Source organism: Sinohyriopsis cumingii, chromosome 7 (assembly GCF_028554795.1).
Source record: "Sinohyriopsis cumingii isolate HCF-2022 chromosome 7, ASM2855479v2, whole genome shotgun sequence".
In the NCBI taxonomy this organism is placed as follows: Eukaryota; Metazoa; Mollusca; class Bivalvia; order Unionida; family Unionidae; genus Sinohyriopsis; species Sinohyriopsis cumingii.
In genome coordinates this window covers 32,043,293-32,058,104 of record NC_142967.1, presented here as the reverse complement: position 1 = coordinate 32,058,104, position 14,812 = coordinate 32,043,293, and the positions used below count along the sequence as shown (strand labels likewise).

General features: G+C 34.7%; 1 protein-coding gene across 1 annotated transcript in view; it reads right to left on the bottom strand.

The window, feature by feature from the left end:
• Positions 1-14,812, bottom strand: part of LOC149794978 (uncharacterized) — a 48,952-nt gene that overhangs the window by 18,635 nt on the left and 15,505 nt on the right. The window contains exons 9-15 of the mRNA XM_089963740.1: positions 12,866-13,007; positions 12,430-12,531; positions 10,852-11,499; positions 9,471-9,569; positions 7,098-7,757; positions 4,439-5,245; positions 3,805-3,936 (exon numbers count right to left, since the gene is read on the bottom strand). Coding sequence (XP_089819866.1) covers positions 3,805-3,936; positions 4,439-5,245; positions 7,098-7,757; positions 9,471-9,569; positions 10,852-11,499; positions 12,430-12,531; positions 12,866-13,007 — 2,590 coding nt within the window. The remainder of the gene's footprint in view (positions 1-3,804; positions 3,937-4,438; positions 5,246-7,097; positions 7,758-9,470; positions 9,570-10,851; positions 11,500-12,429; positions 12,532-12,865; positions 13,008-14,812) is intronic.

Below are 14,812 nucleotides of genomic sequence, written 5' to 3'. Positions count from 1 at the left end.
TATTTATAGCACGTGTATTATTTAAATAATATTTCTATTTGATTCAACTGCAATGAACAACAAATGCAAAGTTTTTATAAGACAGCTTATTTAATATGTTCTTTGTTGGAAAAATAACAGAACTGTTCAAATAATAAACACATTATCAACAGTATCATTGTCACTAATTTATTTTTCACCTCACACATGCTTCTAAAATGATAGGAGGCAAATTTCATGCAAAGCATGTGATATATATATATATATATATATATATATATATATATATATATATATATATATATGAACTTTATATTTTATTATTAATAATATAAAAAGCAGAATGATTGGATTTATAAGCTTATTATAAGTATTTCTCCAAATGTTCGGCCTTTTAACATAATTATCCAATCGTTGTTCTTCATATAAAATGTATTGATAAAACAAATTCCTGCACCTTTACACACCATGAACGTTCCAATATACAAAAAGGCTAAACAATATTTGCTTTAGAGAAACAAGTGAAATATGCTTTTACTACATGCATTAACGATTTCAGTATTACAATGGCAGATACTGAAATAAGAGTTTTCATTGGTACTAAAGGTCATTGCTTTCCACTTATTCACCTAGACACTGCAATACAAAATCTATAAACCAGTACTTCATATCCATTAATGTGATCTCGAGTTGGCTCAGATATACGACATGTCTAAATGCACATCGTAGTGAAGTAAATAACCATGCATTATGCCTCTAAATATTCACCAATGTCGTCATTAGAATTGTAAATATGAACATGTAATGAGAAAACTTTTATTTTTTATTTATGGCACTACTTATAAATTCCTCTTTAGTAAATTGCTTGTGGGTTTTGCAAGTGTTTGCACATGACTTTACATTCAAAACATGAAACACAAGAGGCTCTCCAACGCTTAACTGCGCCATTAAAACCAAACTGTTGCAAGGGAGATAACTAAAAAAGGCAAATTTAATACCAGTCAAACAGGTAATATCAGTTAAAAGACGTTTTCTATCTAGTGGTTATGAAAGCCGAAGGATTAATCGGTAGGCCACCAACAATTCATCACTGGTGGAACACGTGAAATGAAATGTTCGTACCAAATTTTATTCAAACTGACCAATAAAATTATTAGAGTTAATTTCATCTACACGTTTTCCATCGTTTTGTTATGGTAGGCAAAATATTGCTAGCGAGGTTAGCAAAACACAACTTTGATAGAACATTACTTCAGAATTACACCGTCAAAAATGGAATAAAAATAGGGAAGTAACTAAAACATACCTTTGGCAGAACGGCTGTAAATTTTCATCTATACTGTTTAAATTCAAAACAAATTGACTCAGTAATTTTGGCGATGTAACTAGTTCGTTGTTAAGCTAATTGCGTTGAAAGACAAACGGTGGTAAAGGAAAGAGTCACAAACACAAATCTGAAGGAACATACCATTGCAACAATTCTGGTAAAGTTTGAATAAAATCAACAAGATGCAATATTTTTATGTTTATTTTGGCATTGTGAGGTGGACAGGTCAACAATATGTTTACCGCCATTTCGATTTGAAAACCAAACATTGCCAGGGAGGCCACCAAAAACACAGCTTTGGCAAAATGGATGATTTTCGTATAAGTTTCACCGAATCTAGCTCATTTGTTTCTTCGAAGATATACAAATAGGTTTTCCCCTTTGTTGCTATAGAAGCCAAATGGTTAATAGGGAAGCTACCAAAAGAGCACCTTTGATAGAACAATCCGAAACAACACTCCTAACAAGGAATAATCCTAATGGACCAATTATTTGGAGATAATCTTGGACATATGGTCGATATTGACGAAAAAACGACAGATAAAGAGCAAAACAAGCAGGGCCATATAAAACGTTCTGATTTCTATGAACGAAAACAAAGTATTGTATGATAAAATATTTTATGTCTCAGAACATTATAATGTGTTTCCTCAATGCAAAATAAAAAAACATATATAAGCAAGAAATATAAATAATGCATTAAATTCATGTAACTCCCACCTAATCCTTTCAGATCTATTTAGCTGTAAGATCTGTATAGCCTAGTCTATTATCAGGGATGTCTTGAAAATTCATATAAAATAGTATGTCGAAAATGTTGTAAACATTTACCCTAATTGTATCAAATGTCCCTTTTGACGAAATGTTGGTTTGGTACAAATTCAAATATAAAACGTTATCAAGGATGCAACTTAGAAATCCCTTTATTTTAAATGGCTGACATTTTTTATCTTGGCATAATCTGTGTACCAGCAACAGACTTTCGGATTGTACTGTGTACCAAAAACAGACGTTCCAACTCCATTGTGTACTAGCAATGGACTTTCCAACTCCATTCTGTACTAGCAATGGACTTTCCAACTCAAGTGTTTACTAACAATGGACTTTTCAATTCCATTGGTCATAAATAAAATTTTGATAATAAAACTTTACAGATTTATGTAAGGACTGAATGGGCATTTCGAGAGTCGTCCCATTTATGGGGGGACTGAATGGGCATTTCAGAGTCGTCCCATTTATGTGGGGACTGAATGGGCAATTCAGAGTCGTCCCATTTATGTGGGGACTGAATGGGTATTTCGAGAGTCGTCCCATTTTTGTAAGGACTGAATGGGCATTTCAGAGTCGTCCCATTTTTGTAAGGACTGAATGGGCATTTCGAGAGTCGTCCCATTTATGTGGGGACTGAATGGGCATTTCGAGAGTCGTCCCATTTATGTGGGGACTGAATGGACATTTCAGAGTCGTCCCATTTTTGTAAGGACTGAATGGGCATTTCGAGAGTCGTCCCATTTATGTGGGGACTGAATGGGCATTTCGAGAGTCGTCCCATTTATGTGGGGACTGAATGGGCATTTCAGAGTCGTCCCATTTTTGTAAGGACTGAATGGGCATTTCGAGAGTCGTCCCATTTATGTGGGGACTGAATGGGCATTTCGAGAGTCGTCCCATTTTTGTAAGGACTGAATGGGCATTTCGAGAGTCGTTCCATTTTTCTCATACTAATGTTATACTCTAATATATCAGTTTGTATATTCTCAAGTATTTTAGTGAAACACATATTTCCTGGACAACATATACAAAAATCAGCAGTTAGAGCCAAAAGCAGTGATGGCTAAATTTCAGTAGGCATTTTAAATATTCGTTCTTTAATAGAATGCGACTTTTGGGTTGAACACAAAAATCAATGCCAAGAAAAAGTCCCTATTTGTTATGAAATTATTCCTCAATTTAGGGGTAAGCTTCAGATGCAGTCTGAGTATATACTTTCATACATTCATAAATATTAAAGTCATGAGCATGAATTGACTGATGCAAATGTTATTACATATGAATACATGTCAATTTCAGGTGTTACTCACTTCTTCCATAACCCAATAAACCTCGTAGGACATTTCAAGGTCCTTTATCGCTTTTATATCCACGTTAACTTCCAAAATCGACTTTCTTATTTGGTACATTTCCTTTACATATATAACCGCAAATATGCCAATATGTACTAAGAATACAAGATCCATGTAAAAAATAGAAATTCATATATGACAACATAAATTAAAAGTGAGAAGTGAAACCCGTAGACAAAGTAATGTGTCCTTCATCTTCATTCCTGGAGATGTGATAATTTGTATACAACCTCATTATTATGCTGAATATCAATTGATGTACACACTCTTGTATACAACCTCATTATTATGCTGAATATCAATTGATGTACACACTCTTGTAGATGCGTAACATTGAGAAGAATTTAGTTTGAAAATTTTATATTCATAGCTTACCTGTAGGGACACATCCAACTGGGCATTGCCCCGAAGGAACAGTAGTTCCTGCTGGCTGGGTCACGGTAACAGGTGTAAACATGGTGGTTCTTGCAGTTGAGGAGACTGAAGAAGGTTTTATTGTCGTGGTACCTGATCAAGAGAGCGGTCGTAAATATTAAACACTGTAGGACATGATTATTCAAGTAAAAATGGTAGAATATGTGAAAGAAATGTACAAATATTCTCTATTTATACTCGCTTTTATATTTGTGACAACAAAACCCATTTCAAAACGAGAAAGATGCCACCAACCCACAACACACCCAAAGCTGGAAAAAAATGATTGATCACACTTAAGGACAATCATTGTCTAGACATTAGTTCTGCTACAAAAACATTCTTTCATATAACAACATAGGAAAGAAATTGTTTCTGCTTATTTAGTTTCCTATGACTCAAGTATTAAATCTTAAACTTATCAAATCTGTCAAAATTAAATAATTGATGGGATTTGTAGGATAAAAACAAAATACATGAAGGCAAGTCAAATTGTGTTAGCACTTAATTATTAAGGTTTTCATCAGACATAGGCCCCATAATTATTAATAACAGCTGTGTTTCTTAAAATAGAAATGCAGATCAAAACACGAACCTGTGATTGGAGGTTTGCAAATTCCTTTCTGTATCAGTATTTCCAGTCTCATGTACCAGATTGTGACTGTCTGTACAATGTAACTAAGGATCGTTGTCGTGGTAACTGATGACGTGGCTGGTTTCCCAAAGTACACATGAGTTGATGTGATGGTGTAATTGAAATGCTCGACTGGTGTTGCAGTGTGGCACATTTCTTGGTTGTCAATGTAGACAAAAAGGCCTGTTGTCTCATACCATGTCATCATGTAGGTATGGAATACATTGGATATCACAATATTCCTTGGGCAGGAGGTAAACCAAGTCTGGGTTGAGGTGGACAGAACAAAATGGAGCTGTCCAAACCTGTACAAAACAGCTATACCAATGCCATCATGATTCTCAGCACCGCTCGAGAACAGATATGTGTTCTCTTGTAACAGGTAAAATTTAAGAGAGAAATTGATTGTAACACCGTTTAAACATGAATTTGGGTTTAGAAGACACTGCATGCCAGTTGTACCGAAGTCAATAAATTGGGATGTAGAGTTAAAGTGCAGTCCACCATCCAATATTGACACAGTGCCATTGATAGTAAGGTTGTACTGGCTACCAATAATGTGGTTGGACACGATGTTAGTAAAGTTCCAGTGATATTCTGGTATCTTAAGTTCTGTGGTGCCTGGTGCTGTTGACACAGTTGTTTTCATTGAAGTTGTACTGGATATAAGTATTGTTGGGATGGTTTTAGGAATCGTTGTTACGGCTTTGGTTGTCGTCCTTGTCGTGGTTCTCGATACGGTTGATTGGGTACTTAGGAGCTCCTCGTCTGAATAGAAGTCAAACAGATCAAAATTAGCATAACGAACTTGTATTCTTTGAACTGAAGCATAAATGAACGACAAATCATAATCCTAATTCGAATTTCATGGTGTTTAGTCTGATGTATATAGAATTTCATGGTGTTTAGTCCGATGTATTTAGAATTTCATGGTGTTTAGTCCGATGTATATAGAATTTCATGGTGTTTAGTCTGATGTATATAGAATTTCATGGTGTTTAGTCCGATGTATTTAGAATTTCATGGTGTTTAGTCCGATGTATTTAGAATTTCATGGTGTTTAGTCCGATGTATATAGAATTTCATGGTGTTTAGTCTGATGTATATAGAATTTCATGGTGTTTAGTCTGATGAATATAGTTATATATCTAGAATCAAAGAGCCACATCTTCTATTATTGACCCAACGCTGCTTGTCAGTTCTATAAAGATATCATTTGATACATGATATCAACATGCATTGACGACTCTTATCCATTCACACAAAAGTCTTGTTATGTGCGTTTTTCATCCTTCAACGTCCCTAAAACATTTGTGCGGGATATATGGAATTTTTAGAAATATTGTATAGTGTATTCAGTAAATCTAGATTTAATTCAGTGTTCGAAGATTTTTCTTTGATTTCATTGCTTTTTGTGTCTGAAACCAGTAAGATTTTATAATTATTTCTGCGAGATTTTTAGAACTCTGTAATAGATACAAGATTATTCTCGGTTTGTTGTGTTCCAAAGTTTGTTGTGGCACGAGGCAGAGTTTGAAGGAAGGATTTCAAGACTTTCTATTGTGCTCCGGTAACGTTTTGCAAAACCCAAACCGTGCATGGTCGTTATTCTTTAATACCAGTCTCTAAGTACAAAAATATACCAAACAATAACACATGGAATATTTCATAGGAAAGAGATTTAAGAGAAAGAGTAATGCAATCATTTCTTGCATACAATGGCATATAAAGTGTTCAGCATGTACAGAAGTTATTGCTTGTTTACTTTGGTAACAAATGGGATTCTTCAAATATCTTTGTTTAAAAGTTTCTAACGTAAAAAAAAAGTAAAGATGAAAAAATATAGCATTTTGTGTATTACAACTTGAAGTATTTAGTGCGTTACTGCATACTGTTCAAATACTAGAAAACGTGATTACCAGTGAATTTTTCTTATACTATCTTAGTTATTACAGTGGCGAAGAAATGTGAGGCTTTAAAATTTTACATTTTCACGTAGGTGAAACAGAATATATTATTTGGTTGTCCTCAAACGCACACACACACACAAAACAGAAAATAAACCTAGGTACGTATCTAAACATTTCATTGAAAGATTGTTTAGAAGACCCAGAAAAAGTGACTCTTAATGACTTGTTTGTCGTGAGTGAAGTGACTTGTAGACTATTCCTATTTACTCCTAAAACAACCCAACCCCACAAATCATCGTCTGCCAAACACACATACACTAAACTGGCAGCATGACGACTAGTAAAACATCGAACTCATGGACGATATGGATTTAAAAAAAACCTGTTATAATAGCATTAATCCCATTAACAATGGTTGGTATAATGTCCTTGGAAAAAATATTAGGAACCTCATCAATCGGTTGTTTCAAAAAAAACATCCAATATCTGAATGAGTCAGTAAATGGTGATTTACTCATTGTCTAAAGGTTATTTTCTATTCAAAGTCACTCAGTATACCATGGAACAAGCGACGTTTTTCTCTTCGTTAATGCCATTTCTTATATCGTAACATCCCCCAGCCCCCGGTCGTTTGTTATGCGAATTCACTGCATGTAAAGTAGTACTGGACTAGTTTGATATATAAAATTATATACAATAGTTACATTAACCTTTAATCATTCCGTTGCTGATAAGAGTTTCTCTGTTGGCAGTCCAAGTGTAAAGGTTGCGCACCATCAACCTGGCAGTGTAGGTGCCATTATGGGAAGTCCCAATATAAACCGGATGTGTTACGAATGTTACTGCAGTTTGAATGACTTGCATCGTCATATTCAGTCTATATCTATCCAATAATACAGTGCAACCCTTCAAGGGTGTCCAAGATACTTGAAATGTGGACCAATGCCCCGTGTTAAACTGTATGGCCACATTGGATAGCCAGTGAGTTCCATTCATTTTCACCGCACACACCAGTTTGCCCTGACTGAGATAAAAAGCTATGCCCGACGTGTTCTCGACATTTCCCCCACTGGATAATAGGTAGGTCTGTTGTGTTGTGTTTAAGTGGAGGAAATTCACTTCCAGATTGAAGGTGAATCCATTCGTACAGTTTTTCAGGTCTTGTAGGCATGGGATGCCCTTGTCAGGGAGTTCAACATATTGGCCTGAACCGTTTAGAACGAGGTTCGTGGAACCATTGTTGTTCAACTCCAGCTTTGGCGTTCCATAGACGGTAAAGTTGAATGCTGGAGTAATCAATATTGTATCCTTCATTCCGATAAAAGTCATATTGTATCCTTCTATTGTTGTCGATGGCGGTTTGGTGGAGCCTGAAAAAAAGTAATGTGTATCATTTTGTCTTATGGTTAAGCTTCGAGGCAGTGACATCACTGATACGATTAAAAGATGTCTAGAAGATGGAATCACTTTATATTTGACACATTATCGACACTGGAAAAAGTGCAACTACTATAACAATATCATATACAACTACTGAAGATTATGAGTGCTACATATATCTTATTGTTATGAACTATGTATCTCAGGAACACAATCTAAATATAAAAAGTTTATTAAATTTATTGTTTTTTGTTATTGCCGACCTTAACAATATTATATTAATCATGCCATAATTTGGCCGAATATTTTTTCTGAATTTGTAAGGAATTACACTTTACATACAATGGTTATGGTGCAAAGATTCTTGTTTCTTAATAATGTTGTACATACCTGGAAATACAAAGCAGTACACCAATATTAGCTTTGATGGTATTAGTTCGTCATTTCCGTGCATAACTGTGCTGGCGTCAACGCGGTGACACGTGATTGCTATCTAATTAAAGCTATTGAATGCGACTAATTAAGGTCCTATTATTTAAAAACTTAATCCAGTGAGAGAATAACTGCAGATGAAAGCTATTCGCATAGAAACATACACCTTGAGGCATAGTAAAAATAGAGAGATAAATCTGCAGAAAAGCTTGAACAAATATACATCGATACCATTACTTGATAACTTTGTCCCCATCCTGTCCCATGTATTGGTCTTAAGCAAACATAGTAACTACCAGGTAATGCTTGACTTAAAGCCATGTAAAAAAATCGCAAAATTCAGATAAATGTACTGCATATACATATAAACACCTGTCACTGCGTAATTGTCATGTGTGTATGATGTAAGATTAGATGTAAGTGATACATTAAAATACCGGAACAAAGTTACAATACAACACCTGAAAAATAGAAACGGGTAGGCTGATCCATGCACAGAGTGATTTTATTTGTTTCATTAACTCTCTGTGTCTTTTAATTCTCCATCCGTATATCTTTATTTAAATAAAAATATGTGGATCATTATCTGTAATTATATGTATCTCCACAGCACGCAGAGACTACTGCATATATATATATATATATATATATATATATATATATATATATATATATATATATATATATATATAATAGCAAGAATCGTTCATCAGATGTTCGTAGTACGTTTTGAACTCAGGGATATAGACAGGACCGCTACCGCATGCAAGCAAATCGGATAAAAGTCTTAATATGACATCTAAGTAACTTCAAGTTTATGATGTAATGTTTGCTTCAAGCATTTCAACAAACTGGTGTAATGACGCTGGCTTTGTTGTATTTATATTTTCTAAATGTATCGTAAACTATAACACCCTTTGGTGAATGAAGCAGGAATAATGAAACATAGCTATAATTCGTTGTGAGTAATGAATCACAGGTATAATTCGTTTTTCCGAAGTTCATTTCACTAGGAACATAAATAAGATCGTGCATTAGCACGATAGATAGAACAATGTGAACACTTATAGACATACGTTTCTCCTTTATCCATAACATATCTTGAAAGAACATTAACAATTGTGTTCATAATTGATGCTATTGTAATTTACAGAAAAAAGAGACAATGACAGATTCACACAGAAAGAATAAATAATTCTGTCGACATAAATCATTCACAGCAACAAAAAATTAAGTGAAGACAACTCGTTGAATAAATGCATATTCAGTACCTTGTGTAGTGGCTGAGGTAGTTTTACTGCTTGATAATTTAGTCGCTGTATGCGTAGTTGTTACAGGTACAGTCGTAGGAATCGGGTTGGTTGTTGGTTCTGTAAATTAATTTATAAGAAATGGTATTATTGTTTTGTAACAACCTATCTGACAAAATATCATTAAAACATATAAGTAATTTCCTTCTGTTTTGTTTTCTTTTGTCTTAGATGGTCTTTTCCCTACAATGCTATTGGGAGCTATTCTTCCTTCAGTGTTTTCCTGTGGGTATTCGACTAAGGCACAGTATTGCACCATACAGCAATGTAGATAACAGTTCCAAAGGACATGACAATACTAAAATTCATATTTCACATGACGCAATGTAACGTCATATGACGATGGCGCATGGCTTTTTTCCTGCTGAACAGGTGTATTGACTTTATTCGTATACAAAATCCTTGAGTCAGGAGGAAATGTGTTACGTCCTAAATTAAATATCCATGTAATTAGCCAATCAGAAATTGAAACCTCATCATGTGTTAAACAATAAAGACAATAAATGTGAGATATATTGTCTATATTTATAAGAAATCCTAAATTGCCTATATTTATAAGAAATCTGATACTCTGTTGTGTTTTCAAGTATTACACATTCACAATGTTTTAACCGTAAAAATAATATTTTTCTTTTCTAAATGTGAAAGTAAATCTCAGTTCTATCTTTCACTCGCTTTGATGAAGATGCTCGTTTTTTTTCCAGAGTTGAAACATAAACCATATTATGCAAAATAGTATAAAATGGTATACCCCACCAAAATCTTCAGATAGCTCAATATATTTAAACTCATATATTTATTAAGTATAAAATATTTTTTTCTTTTATTGGCCATTTGCAACTTTTGTAGGAAAAATGCATTCTTTTTCATCCAGTTCAATATTTGTCCGAAGTGTTCTACCGAAGTGTTGTATCGATGTGTTCTATCGATGTGTTATCTATGAGTTGTCACACTAAATATTTTTCTTACTTGCTGTCATTTAATATTTGCAACATAGCTATGCTCATTTATGTACCCTTTTTGTAATTAGTATGTATGTATGAACAATGCTGAACATGTAATTTGAAATATACACATACATGCATATATAACCCTTATTTATATAATTAATATGGATATTTGATCTATAGACATACATGCTTATGCGTTGGATTGTTTTTTCTTAAAAAAAAATGAATGTTCATATAGGCACAACAAATCATCACGATGTCAGCCCCAAAAATTAAATACCAAAATGTGATATGTTACGTGCCCTCTTATTATTTTGCCAAATTCAAAACACTGAATCTTTCCATATTCTTGCTACCTACCATTATACTTACTATGTATAAAAATAACATACCTATGGGTATGGCATTGGCATGCACTAGATCACCCCTACTGAATGACCAGGACTTGAAATCTCTGACCATCATGTGGACGCTGGTATTAGTGCTCGTATAGCTGCATCCCAAACAAAGTTCCCTCGTGACTGTCGCTGGTTGCTGCCTTGGTGCAGGCTTTGTGACAGATCCCAGCAAATGTCCATCTACATACAGAGAAACGCCTAACAACTTGTTCCAAGAGATCTCATAGCGATGCCAGGAATTGAGAGTCAGGCTGTACTTCACATGCAAGGTCCACACCTGTGTAGTCGTGCTAACGATGAAGGTAAAGCCATCGCCTGGAGAGTAGAACAGCGAAAGTCCGTTTCCATTCGGTAAGTCTCCTCCACTGGACAAGATTGGGATGAGCCCTGCAATTTGTTCCAAATAGAGGTCAAGGCCATAAGTAAAACCTGACGAACACATTTCCACATCTGCAACACAACCAGACGTCTGGTTCTTGTTTATGGACACAAAACTGTTCTGACCGTTGATGTAGAGGACATTAATATTCCCCACAGTACGAATTGTTACCGCACCATGGACCGCAAATGTGTGGGATGTAGTGATCAAGACGTTGTGCTCAATCCTTGTAAAATCGAATGTATGGACAGGAACGTTGTTTGCTGTGAAACAAAATAAAAACATTTCACAAACTCCATCCAATCGAGCATAGCCTGTACATTGCAAGTGTAAGAGATACAAGAATCCTTAAAAGCTGGATTAAAGTAGCATAGATGAATAATGGATTAATTCATTATTTGTCAGTTATCCATTTTAATTAAGATTATCACGATATAAATGCCTCATGAATAATTGCAATAAATCCACAAATACAAATGTCAAATGACCATAGTCAGATACACACCGATATACCTTTAGTTTCTTTTGATCATGTACTTTAAACATTTAATCTAAAAAAATACAGTATAAACATACACAGACTCTAAAGTCTTGAGAAATACTATACATAGACACACAGTCTCTATACTCTTGAGAAATACTGTACATACACACACAGTCTCTATAGTCTTGAGAAATACTGTACATGCATGCACAGTCTCTATACTCTTGAGAAATACTGTACATAAACACGCAGTCTCTATAGTCTTGAGAAATATCGTACATAATACACGATCTATATAGTCTTGAGAAATACCGTACATACACACACAGTCTCTATACTCTTGAGAAATACTGTACATACACACAGTCTCGATAGTTTTGAGAAATACCGTACATAATACACGATCTATACAGTCTTGAGAAATACCGTACATACACACACAGTCTCTAAAGTCTTGAGAAATACCGTACATACACACACAGTCTCTATACTCTTGAGAAATACTGTACATACACACAGTCTCGATAGTTTTGAGAAAAACCGTACATAATACACGATCTATATAGTCTTGAGAAATATCATACATACACACACAGTATCTATAGTCTTTGAGAAATACTGCACCTATACACACAGTCTCTATAGTCTTTGAGAAATATCATACATACACACATAGTCTTGGAAAATACTGTATAATATAAAAATATACCTGTTGTTTCACATCTACTACCAAGGAATCCATTCGGACATAGACAAGTGTTCTGTCCCATGCATGAACCTCCATTTAGACACCAGCCATGCTGACAAAGAGCTGAAAAGGATATGGTTGTTCAGAATATGAAAGCATGCTAAAGATGACAAGCAACAACACAGTTTGACTAAAGTGAAACGCTTTAAATGTTTACCTGCTAAGTCATGGAGTTTATTTTACATATGATGTTCACTAATCTGTATTGTATGGACTCAGTCAATGCTCAAAGGAAAGTAATGAAACATGATGATTTTGAATCTACACTGTGTTTCGTTTAGAGATTAACACAGAGTTCGAACACATATAGAACTTAATATTACAACAAATATGTTACATTTCAAATAAATAAATAAATAAATAAATAAATAAGAGCAAACGATATGCTACTACTTACAAACAGGATCACATCCGTGTAAATCTAGACGGAAGCAGGCACGTGTCTTCCACTTCACTGGAATTATTCTTATCGTGTCCGTAACAACAGGTGGATCCACACGTATATTAAAATAGTGAGTTCCATTTAAGGCAGGAATTTCCTATAAAGTGATTTTATATTTGGTGTTTAGTGAAAAATGTAATCATTCGAATTATCAGCAAGCTATAATGCTAATGTTACAATATGGACTCTGAGAATTGGAAAAGAAGTAATGATGCATAACTATAATGAAGACACACACACACACACACACACACACACCAGAGTTCAGGAAAACCACTCGTCCTGTCGTCTTGACCAGGTATAAATATACTTGAAATTGTGAAACTTTTCTATGTCCTTGGGCATATGAGATGCATATTTGAGCCTTGACAATACATTTGAATGCATTTTCTACCCGTAACTAGCGCAGAAGTTCAACACCGCTTAAACAACATCAGCCTGATTTGTGTTTCTGTTGTCTTTAACAAGGAGGCCCCGAGTGGCCGAGTAGTCTAAAGCGCTCATCGTTACGGATCACTGCCATCTCACCTCTGTCTGCGTGGGTTCCAGTCTTGCGTTCGGCCAATATGGGTACGTGAGAAAGCTTGCCAGTAGCTTTTCATGGGTGGGTGGTATTTTCCGGGGTTTTCCCGGGTTCTTCCTCCGCTATTTATGCTGGCCACTATGTGTAGCCTATCGTGTATTGAAAAATGGCATTAAACCCTACAACAAACACAACAAGAAGTCTTTAAGTAGTCGCAAATGACGTGACTTCATTTATTTTACACAGATACTCGATGTAAGCTTAATACTGAAATAGATACATTTTATGAACATATTTTGTTGCAATTTTCGATTTTAAATCTTGTTCTCATTTACAGTGACACTTTGTATTAATTTGATGTCAATGTGATGTGGAGAAAGTTTCCTTTTTAGCGAGGTGTCATGCATCATTATGAGTCACATATATAAGAAGTTGATACAGATAACAGCCAAATTTGTCTTCATCTGGTCAGTCAATCTTACAGCTGCTCCAGGTCACCGGTATTTTCAATACTTAACTTTGATTGATTCATTGACATGCCAGAGTGAAGGTTCAAGAAAATATTTCTATAAGTATGTAATTACTTTTCACAAATATTGACAGCCTACATTTCAAACAAGTATTTTCATTGTCTAAGCTATTTCCAATACATGTCACAAAATATGTTCTATTTATAAAGTAGTTAATGGCAAGACAATTGCTCATTGATAGACAACTAGTTGGGATATTGACTTAGAAATATTCCAATTCTTTGAAACAATAAGAAATCGTTTTGTGGCGCCCATGCGTTGCTGTCTAAAATGGAGGTTTGACCAACATAGACCATTTACTACGAAAGTTGGTGGAAATTGAGGACAACTGAAATTCTTCTTTCAAATGAAATTACTGATAGTTTTCTTGTAAAACTTAATTATGTACTTATATAAATATCTTTACGTTGGGGTGACAATGCATTAGTAAAGCTGGATAGTCTTGCAAATACTTATGATCTGGCGCAAGCGAAACAATGTCTGACCATACGATAATCATAAAATCTTGGCATTCTCTGTCTCTTGAATTTTCCCATTTCAAACTCATGAAGATGTTTGATGGCAAGTTGAAAAAGAAAATTATGACATATAAATTACTCAAAAGTTTCACTGTATACACAAATACAACCAAGAAGTCAATGGCTATTCTCGCTACTGCAAATTCTTTAGTTAGAAACTTTGTCACACGTTATTTGTTTATTTAAGGAGCAATGTATTGCAACATAATATTTTCATGATTTTGAATCGTCTAAGTATCAAGCTTGCAACAGGTACTTGTGATTATTTAGTAAGAGGCTAAGAATTGTAGTGGAGAACTGTTCTGTTTTGAGAATAATGATGGCACTGACG